Source organism: Cottoperca gobio, chromosome 12 (genome assembly GCF_900634415.1).
Source record: "Cottoperca gobio chromosome 12, fCotGob3.1, whole genome shotgun sequence".
Lineage (NCBI taxonomy): Eukaryota > Metazoa > Chordata > Actinopteri > Perciformes > Bovichtidae > Cottoperca > Cottoperca gobio.
Genome location: NC_041366.1, coordinates 5,869,769 through 5,885,527, shown reverse-complemented (window position 1 = coordinate 5,885,527; position 15,759 = coordinate 5,869,769). Strand labels below are relative to the sequence as shown.

Below are 15,759 nucleotides of genomic sequence, written 5' to 3'. Positions count from 1 at the left end.
GAGAGAAAACAATTAAGGTCAGATTTTTTTTACTAACCTCACAAGGCTTCCATACAGTTCAGACTTGGTGTTAAAAGATGCGTTTGTTCATGTACGGAACATCTCTAAACTCTACACTTCATTACATTTTATTCAACAAGATCATGTAACTGGAAACCTCTGGATGCAAAAACCGTTGCCAAATGTCATTGTAGTCATCTTGTCTGCTTCTTCTTTGATACCATCTACAAAAACAGTAGTAATCTTAAAAGTGACTGATTGTGCTTTGGGTTCACTAGAAATCCTCTTACAAGTGTTTTGTCTGTGTGCGTGTATATTTCATGCTTCTTACATAAAAAGTACAAAAGAAACAGATTGTATTCCCTTTTTTTTTTTTTTATTCTTTGACATCCTTGTTTTTCTTCTTTTTTTTTTTACATCACCATCCATGGGATTTGACACTTTTTCCATAGTGAGCAAGCATCCCAGAAACCCCACAGCCACCGAGACAAACATCATCACACAGTTTCACTTTCACAAGGGGAGGGGAGGCTTACAGAGGGGGGGACGAGAGGGTTCGTGGGCAAGAAGGTGTTCAACAGCATCAACGAAGGAAGCTCCTCTCAATCCGCAGCACGTTGCGTACATACATATCACTCATATATCATTAGCATAATATGGCATAGAAAAAGCATCCAAGCTGACAGCGCATTAAAAGGAGTATAAGTGTGTGTTTCAGTGTGTGTATGCCGAGGAGGCATGGGACACGGGAGGGGAACCCATCGTTGAAGTCAATTCTTCAGGCATGGGTGGTGCATCACAGCAACGGCTGTTTAGTGGTGTGTGTGAGTGTGTGTGTGTGTGTGTGTGTGTGAAAGTGTGTTTCTTATATAGCCTGTAGTGTGCTTTCAACGCTAATAGATTCCATTCTAAGCAGCAGGGGATTCTGGATTCCATGCAACTCAGTACAGGATTATGTCGAAATGGTGCAGAACTGTCACAGAATAATTATAAAAACGTGTGTGTGTGTGTGTGTGTATGTGTAAAGCTGTTACTAATAGCGCCAGGTCAGGACCGGTTGCGAATGGCAACCTCCAATCGGACAAGCGTTGCCATGACAAACAAAAAAGCAGAACCCTGTGAGAGTGGAAGGGTCTGTCGCCTCGGCAACGGCCAGAAACAACGAAAGAGCCAGAGTGGGAGGAGGAGGAAGAGGGGAGACTGAAAGACTGAGAAAGACAAACTGAAAGGAAGGAGTGGCGCGGAAGATACCAAAATACAAGGAGCGTGCCATTACTCTCACAAGAGCTACACTTGCTGCCAGATTGTATACTCTCCCGTCTGAAGTAGCAGGGAGAAATACAGTGTAGATGGTGTCTATAAGAAGAGAGGGCTCCACTGTGAAAGCAGTCAAATTCCCCACTCCTGACTTACAAAAACCTCGTGGTGTGATGCATAAATTGCTGTGGAGATCAAGTTTCCATTTCCCATTCCCATCTTGTCATATCATTGAATGCTTTCATTCCCCCTGCTGTGGATTCTTAAATTAAATACCGGTATATATTATTCGTAACGCTGACATACTTTCCCTTTTATAGGTTTCCAGTTGGATCAGAGGGGAGGAAGCCTGAACAAGTGGGGTTGAAAGCACAAACAGAGGTGGTGTATGTCTACATTATATATGTATGTGTGTATATGTGTGAGTAAGTCAGGGGCCAGTTGCGCTAACGCTAGCTCTTATCTGCTGCTATAGCGACAAGTAGGTCTTAACGGTATAGGAATGGTATGGTCGTCATCAGACTAGTTGTAGAATTTAGATAGATAGATACTTTATTCATCCCGAGGGAAATTTAGGTTTAATTTAAGTGCAGTTTAAAGCAAAGACTAACCATACATGTATGTAGCTGGGGCCTCATTACATAACTGCTTTCCTAATGTCATCTTGCTATTACAGAAGCAATTTCTGAACTCATGGCTGAGTGATATTCCCAGATCTCCCATCTTATCATCTTAAATCCTAACGATAACTCTAAATGTTATTCTTCAGCTGGCACTACTCCTGTCATGCCTTTATCTTTGATTATAATGTACAGGATACTCAAAATGAACAAGCGATGATATCAACGTCCCTCACTAGTCACTAGCTAGCTCGCTATCATGGACCAAAAAAGACAAGCATTCAATTGTAGCCATGAGAACAGGATAAAGAGTAAAGCCGTTTAAAGACAAAGCGAACATTTAAAGCGTCATATTACAATTTGAGTAGCCGTTCAATCATTAAATTGTAGACGTCCTACAGACCTAACAGTGCTGTTACGTGAGTTGAGGACAGGGTATATGCCATCTACCTACTACGGTTCTGCAATAGCTAAATTCCTATCCTAAAATAAGATTGCTTTCCTAAATGCAGTTAGGAAACATGTTTCTGTAATACCAACAATCCTAAATGTCATCCAAACTGAGATGAAATAGGATTTCAGACTTTCTGTAATGCAGCCTCTGGTCTGTATGTGAGCTTGTTGCTCCGTGTTGAGTCATGGGGAAGAAAAAGGCTGCAGAGACGGGGACTGGTAGCCAAGACTTCGTTGACATAAGAACTAACAGGAAATCAGTTGCTTGGCTTAATGAAAACCAGATCATGCAAAAAAAAAAAAAAAGGAACAAGAACGTACGAGTGCTCAGCACAGCCCGGAGTGACGTCACGTTCATAACAGTAAGCAGTGCTGTACAGGAGCCTGCTGTGGTGTCCCATCCCTCACACATTAACACTGCACACCAGTCAGAAGTACATTAGCTCATGTCTACTTTCAAGCGTAAATCAATAGTGCTCAGCCCTTAGGCACCTAGTTACAGAATGACACTAAAAAGCAGTTTGACAACAAGTTAAAAACTCTAAAATATTAGAACATTTCAAGATATCGAACATTTTCGTCTTTACAGGGGCTCTACCAGCAGGATAGGCCCTATGAAAGCGCAAAATCTGGCACCTTAGAATCGGTTTATCCTGGCTATTTTACATATTTTTTCATCTTGCATCCTTCACTTACCTCAATAAGAATAACAAAACAAGAACAAAATTAAAACTATCAGTACAACTTCTGTGGGTTCAGGCACATAAAGAGTAGAAAAGAAAGAGGGATTTCGATGAGTATAAAACAGTCACATTTGAAGGTGGAGAAACATTCTGTATGTAAATGCACTGGTTGGTGATGGGACGGTTATCGGTGATTCAACAGATCAAAACCTTTAGGATTCACAGGAATGCAAACAAACTGAGAAATATGTAGCTGCGTAGTGAATGGCACCTTCCCCACACCTCTAAACATGCTCTAATAGGACGGCATTAAGAGACAATAAGGCAAGGAAAGATTTGAAGTGACAGCAAATACAACGTTCTCTTTCCTCCCTGAATCTTTCCCACAATTCTCCCACTTAATGGCCTAACTCTCAAGAACAAGGCATAAAGCTCTATTTACTACCTGCCAAAGCTCCTTCTTCTAAGACTCACAAGCTCTAAGGCAGCTGCCAAATATGGAATATGGTTTTTTACTTATGTACCTTAGCAAAGCCACAAGTGGGGGAAACATGAGATGAGAGCCAGTGCAGCCAGAGTCTATGATCCTAATAAAAAATTGCTGTGTTGTTAAATTTTTCTAACCTTAAGGCCGTCCTCATGGCGATTAATCAATTGGATATTGATCGCAGCAGTGTGTGACGGATGGCGATGCACTGGAATGGGAAGCGATTCAAATACAACATAATACAAATCTTAAAGAAGTATTCGATTCTTGTCGGCTGAATAAACTGCAAGACTTTTCAATTTCAAGCAACCTGTTTGGCCTATTCAAAGAGCAAGAAAAGAAGATAACAATACGGGTTTTGTACCAATGCTCCATTTAAACTACTCCCAAAATGAAAATAAACAATAGACATCCTGCATGGAAATGTTCCTCTTCTCTTAACTGTTTTAATTCAGTTTAGTCTCACTTGACCCCTCTATTAAAACAACAGTAAAACAAACATCGGTTACAATGGCAGGGAGAAAGTACGGTATAAAAAAAACTAAATAATGCAGTCAAAAGTGCTCAAATAAGGAGTGTTTTCATTTTTTCTCTTTTTTTCCATCATATGATGCAGACCTTTTTTTGTTGTTTTTGCTTTAACTGTCCTCTAGGATCTGGTTTTGGGGAGGAGGAGAGTGGATACGTGGAAAGCGGCGAAGGAGGTGGTGAAAGATGGAGGCTGATGGATGGCCGGGTCAGGTGCTGTGAAGGGTTCGGCTCCTGGTGTCGTGACGTGTTTTCCTCGACCCCTCAGCTCCCGTTGGCCCTCCCGTGCTCCGATAATCGTTTCCTCCTTAGCGGCCGAGGACGGACCTCTAACCCAGGCTGGTAATGTTGGCCCTGCCGCCTGGTGGTGCCACGATGCGCTGGGTGCTCCGGCGAGGAATGTTGTCGTCAGCCTGAGCGCCTGTGAGATCAAATGAAAAGTTGCTTACTCAAGGTTGTTTTTATACTTGTTTGTTTAAAGTGATTTGGGGGGCTTATCTATACACAGTCTATGGTTGGGGTTAGTTTAATTATTTTTTTTACAACTAAGCTACGGAAAACCTGACAGGCAGGTGGGAGAAAATAATTCTGGTGATCCCTTTTCCAATATTCAAAAGGTTTTCTCTCATGTGTTTACAAACATGTGAACAAAAGCTTTTGATAATCTTTCTAAGAATCTGTTTTTCAGCTACGTTTACTTTTCTTTGTTTGTTGTTGTAATACTCATTTCAGCCACAAGAGGCTGAAGTGCACCACTACCCATGTTTTTAATAGGACTAAAAGCATTCAGGTTTCCTTCCAGGTGAGTTTTCATTGCTCTTAACAATGTAATCATTTTACCTTGTGTATGTACTAAAGTAATGTATTTACCTGAAACATGAATGCTTTTAGTCTTATTTAGAACATTCACAGATGAAGAAAAAGAGAAATTAAAAAAAACTTGAAAGACTATCCTGGTAAACCCTCTTTTTTTTTTTTTTTTACCCATTCTTAAATCATAAACACAGGAGAGAAAACTATTTATCTCAGACTTGGATCACCAGAATCTTGTTTTCTCACTTGCCTCTCAGGGCTTCCGCACAGACCAGAAAGTGGCAGGGAAATATTATTTTGCCCTTTGTTGCAATTCAAAAGCAGTATCAGAAGCTAATTAGCTTGCTTATGACAGAAACTAGCTAGATGTCGACCTAAAACAAACACATTCCAGAGAGCATGGTTGAACTGAAAGGCAGTGCATGAAACAGTGCTAGCCAAAACAACAGCTTCCTCCATTGTGTTGTTAATTTGTGGCATGCACTTTACATTGAGATTAGGTCAAATTTTAAAGAGTGAGAGCAAACAGACAGAGCCAGGGAAAGACAGTAACACACATGGAGTATGCACTGGGCGAGCAGCTTTCACTGGAATGCATGGCTGCCATCTTGGAGTCCAGTATCCAGGTAGAATACATCTGTGGTTAAAAACTGTTTGCAAGTGATCAACAATATGACTTCACATGTCAAAGTTCACCTTAGTATGGATTTCATGTAACTATGACATGAGAGCATTCATTTCTTTGCAGTGACTCAGTTCAGATGGATTGGATTCGGGGCAAAAGTTCAGTGAGGAATGTTTGTGTGGTGGAATGTTTATGGCATCGAGTGGCATCATCTCCAATTATGAAGGTTTCATGCTTTGACGCTATAAGCCTGTTTACTACTGTAAGTAGGCGCTTGCCAAATGTAGGTTTGTTATTCCCTACTGTCTTTTCAACTTTACATAAAATAACAGACATAAATTGCAACCTGTAGTTTATCCGCCCTGTATCTATAGATGTGTAAAAGTATATGTCATTATTTTTTATAGGACCTGTTACTTACGATGGCGTATTGTAGGTAAAACATTTTTTTAAATGAGCCAGGAGAGAGGGGTAATATTCTGAGAAATAAACTCAGAATTTCTGGGATTAAAGTCGATAATGTATGAGAGAAAACAACTTGAATATTGTCTGAGATTAAAGTGGTACATTTATGTTGAAAAACTCACAAATGTACGAGAATATATTGGAACCCCATCACTTTACTTTGCAAGGTTGGATCAACCTCATCACACCACACACTTTACTCTTGGAAAATCTGAGTTTTTTCTCAGAATATTCTAATTAATTTTTTTACCTACAATGGCCCTTATATGCTGTTGTGACTTGATTCCATAAAGGATCTAATTTAACAATGATAATGAAAGCTCACTGTGAACAAAATGAATAGGCCTCTTTGATTCGGTGTTTAAAGGGCAGAGCATTGCTTTAATGAGTCTTCAGAATCAAGTAATAGAAGAGAAGTAACAAAGATACGATGATTAGAACTGACCGGATAGGCTGAAACCAGACTGGTGCAGGTTACGGACGGGCTGGTTGGGCTGCTTGGCAGGGGAGGTCTTGGCGGAGGAGGCAGGAGTCATCGTTTTGGGGGTGACTGACACCTCGCAGACCGGGCCATCGTACAGTCCCCTGGGTACACCCCTCAGCTCAGCCAGCTGCATTTGAAAAAAAGGAAACCGACACAACACTCATGTCAGTGAAAACAAACAAGGACATATCTCTAAGAAGCTGCATCACCCCTCAAGCTTTCCACTAAACAATCATCTTTGTAAAACATTTCTGGTGTAGGAAGCCTCCATCCAACAACCTCACTAGACAACGTTTGTACAAAGTGGCTGTTTACAGAACAACTTCAGTACTGTACCCTGCTGCGAGCTTTTATCCTCTTGTAGACGTAGTCCGGGAAAGGTTTGCGGGCCACGTAGCGTCCCGAGCCCTCGGTGGTGTGGAGGTTCCCTTCCTCCAACACAATCTTCCCCTGGCTGATCACCACCAGAGGCCCGCCGCGCACCTCTGTGCCTTCAAAGATATTGTACTCCACAGTCTGTAGAGGAGAGCAATAATAGAAAAGTAGGTATTCATATATATGAGCTTAAAGCTCATGGTGTGGAATGCACCATTAGTGCCTTTGGAACGACCCCCCCCCCCCCCCATTAGCTGCCCTCAGCAGCTCTCTCTCCAGATTTACAGAACTGACTAAAACCAGTTCACACCAGCCATTAGTGAGATCAACTATTTTAGTAATTTAGAGTTTTGTGTTCAAACGAATGTCTCCCATAGAGAGAATCCCATGTCAAGTGTGTGTCACACATCACAGTTCATGTACCTTTCCTGACAGACGTTTTACATTCACAGTGGGTGGCAGCACTGCTGGATAGCAGCAGCGAGTTGGAAAAGGAGGACAACACACAACAGGAGTGTTCTGAATTCTCACTCTGAGTGGCTAAATGATGCTATTTTAAAATGTCATTTTGTAGTTGAAAGAAAGTATTTTCTCTGGGCTGGATTTCAATGTTAATGTTTAATTGAGGCTTACTAGTAAACTGATTGGTGTATCTCACCATCAGTCAACATATGAATAGCTCTGTTTCTTACAAGCAAAATAAACTGCACCTAACGGAGAACGAGGCTGTAATGACTTCAATAAATAGCTTTTGTAAACTTTTCACAATTTAAGTTCTATTTTATCAATTTTGCAGTTGCCACTTCCACTACAAACCTCACAGATTTGAATAATTAGTTAGATTACTTTTCTGTATCCATATTTAACACCTTCAAATTTTTGTTGAAATGCATTATTTTTAAAAGGTAACCCAAAGTCTGCACATATACAATCCTGGTTATCCTGAAGAAAAGTGCAATATATCCACATTTGAAGCTAATAACAGACTGAGTCAGATAAATGCAAGCAGCAGTCTGGGCTGGAGTATTTGACGTTAGTTATTGTTGTATATTGTATAGTGCTTTCTGCAGTGAAGATTTTGCAACATTATCCATGACATGGTACTGTAGACATTTCTTACAGTGATTTTTAGGTTGACTTTTTAGTTTTGAGGCAGCATGAAGTTCTCGTGTGACAGCAGACAGCTGTGCTCCTGTGTTTCATTACAGCTGCTTATACCTCAAACAACCAATGCAGATAAATCAAATCGCAGAAATACATTCAAAGCAGAGACACACCGATCTCCCACCATCATACCGATGATGTAATCTCATGCTGTATCTGGGAATGTTGCTGCTTTAATTCACAGATTTATGAAAATCTCAACTCAGTCTTTCTCTGGAAACTTGCCAGAGCGATGTTGATGGACATTCCAGTTTGTGTTCACTGATGATGCATGCCACCGTGTGAAATTGGCAGAATGTTGATGGATTAAAGTGCACTTGTGAAGCGAGCTTAACTGATTTAACATGCAGAGTTGAAAGTGAGAGCAAAGATAATCGCTGGGGGAAAAACACAACTGATGTGGCACAGAGGACAAGAAGAAGAAGAGTCTTATGAGTGGTTTGGGTGTGTGTAAACCGGGAGGGTGGGGAGGTTGCTGTGTGATAAATTTGGAAACTGTATGAATGCTCTTTCTTAAAAACTACTGGCGCTATGGCTGAGGTCATGGCAAGCTGGTGGATTCTGAGAACCTGAAATGAGATCACCAGTAGGCTGGGCTATCCTGACACACACACACACACACACACACACACACACACACACACACACACACACGATGTGTTCCAGTTCTCTGGCCGCTTTAAAGGATGACATCACTCCCTTGACGCTGTGAGGCCCACACCCTGTTCATACAACAAAAACTCCTCTAATAAACCAGTTGCTCTGACGGTCATCAATTATATTAGCAGATTTTTGTATTATTAATCAAATAGTACAATAGGTGTTTCTGTATGAATCTAAGATGCATTTCATGTAGAACCATCACCTCGCTTGGTATTTTTAAGAAAGTAAAAAGCAGTGTTGATCTGACTTTTCCTTTGGAGTAATGCTACACTCCATGTTTACACTACATGGTAAATGTATGTGGACACCGCTTGACTCAGACAGTCGATTCTATGAAAGCCTTGAAACAAGTTTCTAATTGGTCAATTGTTTTACTTGTTTATATATAAAAACTTTTTCACTGAAGATTTACTTTTGATTGATATAAAACAATGTATTTAGTCTTGTTGTTCTACTATTCTGCTCAACCTTGTTTCCTGATTTAAATCCTGTTTAGTGAAGCCCTTTGAGCATGCATGAAAGGTGCTGTATAAAAGGAACTATTTTCATGTCAGGTACTCACCCATTCATAGAGCTATTACTGCCTGCATGCACAACACCAGTAACGTGAGAAGACCTTTACAGTATCTGAAAGCCACTATGTTTCGCCTTGTGGCCACAATAATCTACACATGTGGCTTTAACATTTGAGGCCTCACTCCGAGTTAATATTGTCAGTTATTAAGTTATGAGTGAAGCAGGTACCGAGTTGTGGCTCTTGGCAGAGATAATCTTCGTGACGTCGGGGTCCCACAGCACCAGGTCGGCATCTGAGCCCACGGCGATGCGACCCTTGCGGGGGTACATGTTGAAGATCTTGGAGGCGTTGGTGCTGGTTACTGCCACAAACTGGTTTTCATCCATCTTACCCGTCACCTGAAATGAGTCAGAGCTGGGAGTGAGAATAGTCCAGGAAACACTGTCCCACTTTGATTTAGTTTCGTTAGTCCTGATCTACTTTGTGCCATTCCTTTGTTCACATGTTTATTCAATCAGTCTTGCTCAGTGCTGACTATTGTGTGTACTACTGTTCCATAAAGCCAGTATGTCTGCACAGCAGCAGATAACAATTAGGCTGCACTGATTATTATTATTATTATTATTATTATTATTATACTATTTGTAGAATTAGATTCCAGTGAAGGGTTGTTTCAGACTCATGTGATCCAAACATTTCCAATATATCCAGAGTGTTGTAAAGTGCAAAAGTCAAGATGTATTGAAAAGAGATAGATGTAATCATTTCCAAAATATTTGGCTTAAAATCCATATTTGTTGACATTTAGCTTTTCAAAAACAACATTTCCACTGCGGTAAAAATAATTGTTTGCCGCACTCAAAAGAGAGGCACTGACGAGTTATATTGATAATTAAAAGGTGATTTATTAAAAAACTAATTTAATCCGATTAATTAATTAATTCAAATTGAGGATTTTGTTTCGAGCTTCATTTGAAAACCTCAATAGAAGCTTTGAATGTAAAAAAAGACATTCGGTAGATGCCTACTAGAAAGAAGAAAGGTGGAGGGATGTAATGACATTGACCTGGGTGGATTTACATCATTTGAATATCTTGCTATTAGAGCTCAAAGCAGAATTATCTTTGCTCATCATCACATTGTACAGGCCACCAAAATATTCAGAACTATTTCTAGAGGAATTCTCAGAGCTGATTTCACTCAGCATCACTACATGTGAAAGAATAATCCTGCATGGAGACCTAAATATTCACGTAAATAAGAAGAATGATCCCAAGACTATTGAACTTGAAAATTTACTAGACAGCTATGATCTAAAACAAAATATCAGTGAACCCACTCATCAGCATGGTAACACGCTACACTTAGTGATAACGACAAGGCTGGACATCGATAAGGTCTCAGTAATCGAATTACCTAATATCTGACCATCACTGTGTGTATTTGCTGCTAACCTACTCTTAACAAAGACCAAAAGAGAGACCGTGGTCAAAAAAAAGAATACAAGCTGACACAGCAGAGGAAACATTCTCTAACATCATGAGATCATTTGAGCCATGCTCAGACTGCTCCTTAAATCTCATGGTTGAAAATCTAAACAACACCTTGTCATCTACCCTGAATATTGTTGCTCCATTAAGGTCAAAAAGAAATCCACTGACAGAATCTCCCCATGGTTAAACAACAGCAATGTTACTCAGACTAAGAGGACTTGTAGAGCAGCTGAACGAAGATGGAGGAAAACTAAGCTCACAGTTAACTTTGACATCTACAAAGATTCCATGGCTGCCTATGGTAAAGTGTGCAGCTGGCAAGAAAGGATTAATTTTCTAAGATTATCACAGAGAATCTTGGAAATTCTAGAATACTATTCTCGACTATTAACCAACTACTGAACACTGCCCCCACACCTCCGCAGTCCTCTGCATCAAAGTGTGAAGAACTTGCATTGTTCCTCAATAATAAAATAACTTCAATCAGAGCCAGCATCACTTATGATGCAGACACAGAAAACTTCTGCAAACATTGTGATGTAACCATGGGAACATTCACCTGCATCACATTAACTGAGCTTCATAAAACTGTGATGGAATGTAACTCCTCCACCTCTTGTGTTGACCCGATACCTAAGTGGATATTCGACAGCATTTCAAGTCACGTTCTATATATTATAAATACGTCTCTTCTAACGGGCATCTGACCAACTATAGGCCAATATCTAACCTTCCATTCATCAGCAAAATACTCGAAAAAATCTCGGTCCAAATAAACTTCTTTTTTAAAGAAAACAACATCCTGGAGGAATTTCAATCAGGCTTCAGAGCCTGCCACAGTACAGAAACTGCTCTGACTAAAATAATGAGTGACTAGAGTAAACTCTGACACAAACAAGGTCTCAATTCTTATCCTGCTAGACCTGAGCGCAGCATTTGACACGATCGACCATGACATCCTAATTAATCGTCTAGAAAAACTGGTTGGTCTTTCTGACTGTGTATTAAACTGGTTCAGAACATATATCAAAGGGAGAAAGTATTTTGTCAGGCTTGGAGATCATGTGTCAGAGAAGCATGATGCCCACTTTGGAGTTCCACAAGGGAGCTGCCTCGGTCCATTACTGTTCTCCCTATACATGCTACCACTGGGGGACATCATTAGAGAACACAATGTGTGCTTCCATAGCTACGCGGATGACACACAGCTGTACATCTCTGCTGAACCAAATGATGCTACAGCTGTTAACGCCATCACCACCTGTCTGTCAGCAATAAATAAATGGATGAGCAATAATTTCTTAAAATTAAATGAGAACAAAACTGAAATCCTACGAGTAGGTCCTGTAGCAAAAAGAGAGATGATGCTGAATAACATGGGGAAACTTACTAAATAATTTTCAGAGTGTGTATTTTTGAAAAAACTTGAGATCAAATAGACTGTTTTACCACGGGAAAAAGAGGAAGTTTCTCTGATAAATGTGTTTACATGTTCTTTACACAATTAGTGGAAAAGTGAAAGATTAAAGAATATATTGGAGAAAAACCGGCTTTAACCGATAGGTTTCATAAAACTTAACAAACAGGAGTTTGTTTATGAAGCGGGCTTTAACCAAGATTTTGCCAAAATAATCTGGACTCACGGAGACGTCTGTGTTTTATACGTTAAAAGGTCAATAAAGAGGTTGACACTGTAAATGTAAATAATGGGTAGCAAAGGGAGTAAACCAGTTGAAGGGCCACAGGGGCCCATTGTTGATCTCATACTTTCAAAATATGGCCCTGATAGTTTAAAACATTTACAAGAATGGTGTGCCAATGTTATTTTATACTATTTTAATTCTGCTATTTTTATAATGGTACTTCAGACTCATTTACATGAACACTGTGATTATTGTACTGTAAATGCTCTTACTCTGTCTAATCTTGTACTAATTGTTATGTTATTGCTGTGAAGCACTTTGGGCTGCAATTCTTGTATGAAAAGTGCTATACAAATAAAGCTTATTATTATTATTATTATTATTATTATTATTATTATTATTATTATTATTATGTCAAAATTAAGGTAAAAATACACATACCACACACTTGTCCCAGATGATGGACATCCTCTCCTCAGTACCATTGACGCCTTCAGGAATCAAGCTGAAGTCGTCTTTGCCCACGGCACGCTGGGCGGTGTTGAAGGGACAGTGTGCGCTTCCTGTCACCTGCAGGTCACCACTGTACAGAAGGTCAAGGATGCAGAAAGAGGGAGGGAAGAAAGAAATCAAGTTGTAACACAAAGTCCAATTTGGCATTAGGATTCTGTTCACCATATGTCCAGTTTGAATGTTTGGATCATCCTCTCACCAGGACAGCAGGGAGTTGAGATAGTCTGGTGTGGTTGGGTCAGGGCTCAGGGGAGGAGAGGTGACGTAGGCAGCTGCCTTGGCCCAGTTCTTGCTCCAATAGTGAGAACCGTCTGTTCCCAGGCTTGCAGTGATAGGCTCTCCATAGACCACAGTGCCTGAAAGTCAAATCCCAATTTCAACACCAGATAATACAATCCTGGAGTTTGTTTCGCGCGTGTCAATGTTTCCTATTGTACTTGTTTGTGTCTTACGGTGTCTGTTTTCTGTCAAACCTACTGCATGAATACTCTGGATTGGAACTGAACACTTAAAGTCATTTTAAGTAAGTAGGGGTTTTCTACTCCCCTACCCACAAAAGTATTTATGTCAGTGTTAGAGGGGTAGACTGAGGTTTTGTTTGAATTCTCTGTGGTTTCTAGTTTTGGAAAAGAGAAATTTGAAAGGGCTAGTTCGGATTTTTTGAAGTATGAGGTACTTGGACTCAAATTTGGAGAAACAGTACTGGTACCGAAGCAGATCAATGCACCGCTGTGGACGGGGGCAACAGCAGCAAAACTCATTTTAGTTTGAATAACATTTAGAATATTCAACTTAAGTGTGCATGGATTTTTTTTTAGGTGGCTAAAATACATTTTGCTGCCATCTACTGTAGCTAATACACTGATAAGTACCTCATACAACCCCACTTCAAAAAGTCTGCAGTATCCCTTTAAAATTGTGACAAACTGTGCATGAAATGTCCATTTAATCAGAGCAAGATCAGATGTATATTCTGATTATAGTCTCACCCTTCTTCCTGGCCTGGGCGATGACATCAGCAGCACTCTTGCTCATCACCTTGGTAACATAGAGAGGGCAGTTGGTCTGGTTGGCCACAGTCACAGAGCGGTTTACAGCCTCCGCCTCCACCTGCAGGAGAGAAGGGACAATAGAAAGTGGAGAAGGGATATTAGTTTGCCCTTTTCTTTCTTCTTCTTCTTCTCGTCCATCACATCGCTACTTTTCCTAACAATGTTACTACCTGTAAAGCTCTTCCTGTTCTCTCAGTCCTTTGTAGATTTCATATGATCGTATGAAGCCTTTATAACTTTGGGGAGGTTTTTTTGTAATAAGACTTCAGACTTTTATGAAAAATATAGAACAGATAAAATGAGTTTAAGACAATTAAAGAGAGTTGAAGAAAACAATTAAATACAGTCCTTAGGAAATACTCTTATACCTACGTGGAATTGTTAATCATTTTGGGCAGACAGGGCAGTAGGCCAAGAATAAAATGAGAAAAAGAAAATAGATACCCCTCTCATCTGTACATCAAACATGAAGCTATCAACTTGCAGCTGGTTAGCTTAGCTTAGCATAAAGACTGGAAACAGCTCAAGGACTTGACTGACAGCACATCAGTTTGACTCATTTCTCTACTTAGGTACTTCTACTGTTTTTTGTACAGCTGACGGTAACTTCATATTTACGGTACAGACACGACACCGGTTTCAATCTTCTCATCTTACTCTCTGCAAGAAAGCAAAGAAGCCTATTTCACAACATGTCGAAGCTTTCCTCTAAGTTATTTCAGGTTTTAATGTCCTTAGAATCTGTTTTCCATCCATAGCAACAACAATAAGGTAATACACTTAAGAGAACCGTGGCCATTTATTTTGACAAGTGAGATGGCAGGATTGTGATATAACAATGACACACTAACAAAACGTTCCAAGAAGTGAGAACACTGTCAATTCTTCATCTTGTCTTTTTTGGACCAGATTTACTTTCTTTTAGTATTTTTCAGGGTTCCTTTTCTCTCTTTCAATTTGTCCGAGGTTTTAATAACCATTCTATAAATCGCTAAAGATTACAAACCAGATTTGATTACGCTGAGCAGGAATGGCAGGGAAGTGAGAAATCATTCAGTATGTTAGGACAAGTGTGTAATAGCCATGGAGGACGAGGGCACATCCACAAAATACATGAAAAATGGAAATTTGTTTCTCCCCGATTTTCACAAATATTTTCAAAAAGAAGAAGAGAAGAAGAGAAAGACAGAGGTTTTAGCAATAAACCTTGCTGCCATAAGTCAATACTTCAAATGTAATTTTCTACTTTGTTCCCACATCTGGATGTTCATGGGCAACAACAATGATTTACGGAAAGGATGTGCTCCTAGATGTAATGCCTTGGAAAGGTCAAATCCTCTTGTAGCGGGGAAAGGACACAGAGAGGAATGGATTCCTCACTTCCCAAAGTCAAACCAGCTTTTCACCCAAAAAACTCCCAGACAGGTCAGTCAGTGTCCACAGTGCTGAAACTCTCACCTCCTCTGGGCGGCTCAACACGTGCCCCTCAGGCCCAGTGATCCCCTGCTCCAGGATCTTGTGCTGCTCCTAAACACAGATAAAGACACAGACACAAACAAACCAGATGTTGAGTCATGTGCAGGTGCACGTATCAAAGCTTCATTTCATCCAGCAGAAAATCATTCGTCTATTCATGTCCAGATCCCCACTCTTATGAAGGGAAATGTCGTACCTCAGCGATAATGTCTCCATTCTCAGCGTGCACCTGGGCGATGGCTCCCAGATCGCGGATCACACTGAACACCTCGTACACCTGCAGCAGAGAGGGAGACAGTTATAATCTCTGATGCAGAAATGCAATCTTGAAGTTTACTCTTTACTGTATGTCCAGTAGGGGTTTCACTGATCAACGATACAATATCATCGATGTAAAGTGAAAACATCGATACACATCATCTTTAAGATACGCCTTCAGCCTTTATTT

The 15,759-nt window shown here is 40.2% G+C and overlaps 1 protein-coding gene across 2 annotated transcripts in view; it reads right to left on the bottom strand.

Annotated features, from left to right (window-relative positions):
* Positions 1 to 359: 359 nt before the first annotated feature.
* dpysl2b (dihydropyrimidinase like 2b) overlaps positions 360 to 15,759 on the bottom strand; it is a 37,028-nt gene continuing 21,628 nt past the window's right edge. For both annotated transcript variants that reach the window (XM_029444257.1, XM_029444258.1), the window contains exons 6-14: positions 15,508 to 15,588; positions 15,294 to 15,362; positions 13,773 to 13,893; positions 12,983 to 13,139; positions 12,712 to 12,853; positions 9,362 to 9,532; positions 6,752 to 6,931; positions 6,377 to 6,542; positions 360 to 4,449 (exon numbers count right to left, since the gene is read on the bottom strand). In XM_029444257.1, the coding sequence (XP_029300117.1) occupies positions 4,358 to 4,449; positions 6,377 to 6,542; positions 6,752 to 6,931; positions 9,362 to 9,532; positions 12,712 to 12,853; positions 12,983 to 13,139; positions 13,773 to 13,893; positions 15,294 to 15,362; positions 15,508 to 15,588 (1,179 nt within the window). In that variant the 3' untranslated portion in view covers positions 360 to 4,357. The remainder of the gene's footprint in view (positions 4,450 to 6,376; positions 6,543 to 6,751; positions 6,932 to 9,361; positions 9,533 to 12,711; positions 12,854 to 12,982; positions 13,140 to 13,772; positions 13,894 to 15,293; positions 15,363 to 15,507; positions 15,589 to 15,759) is intronic.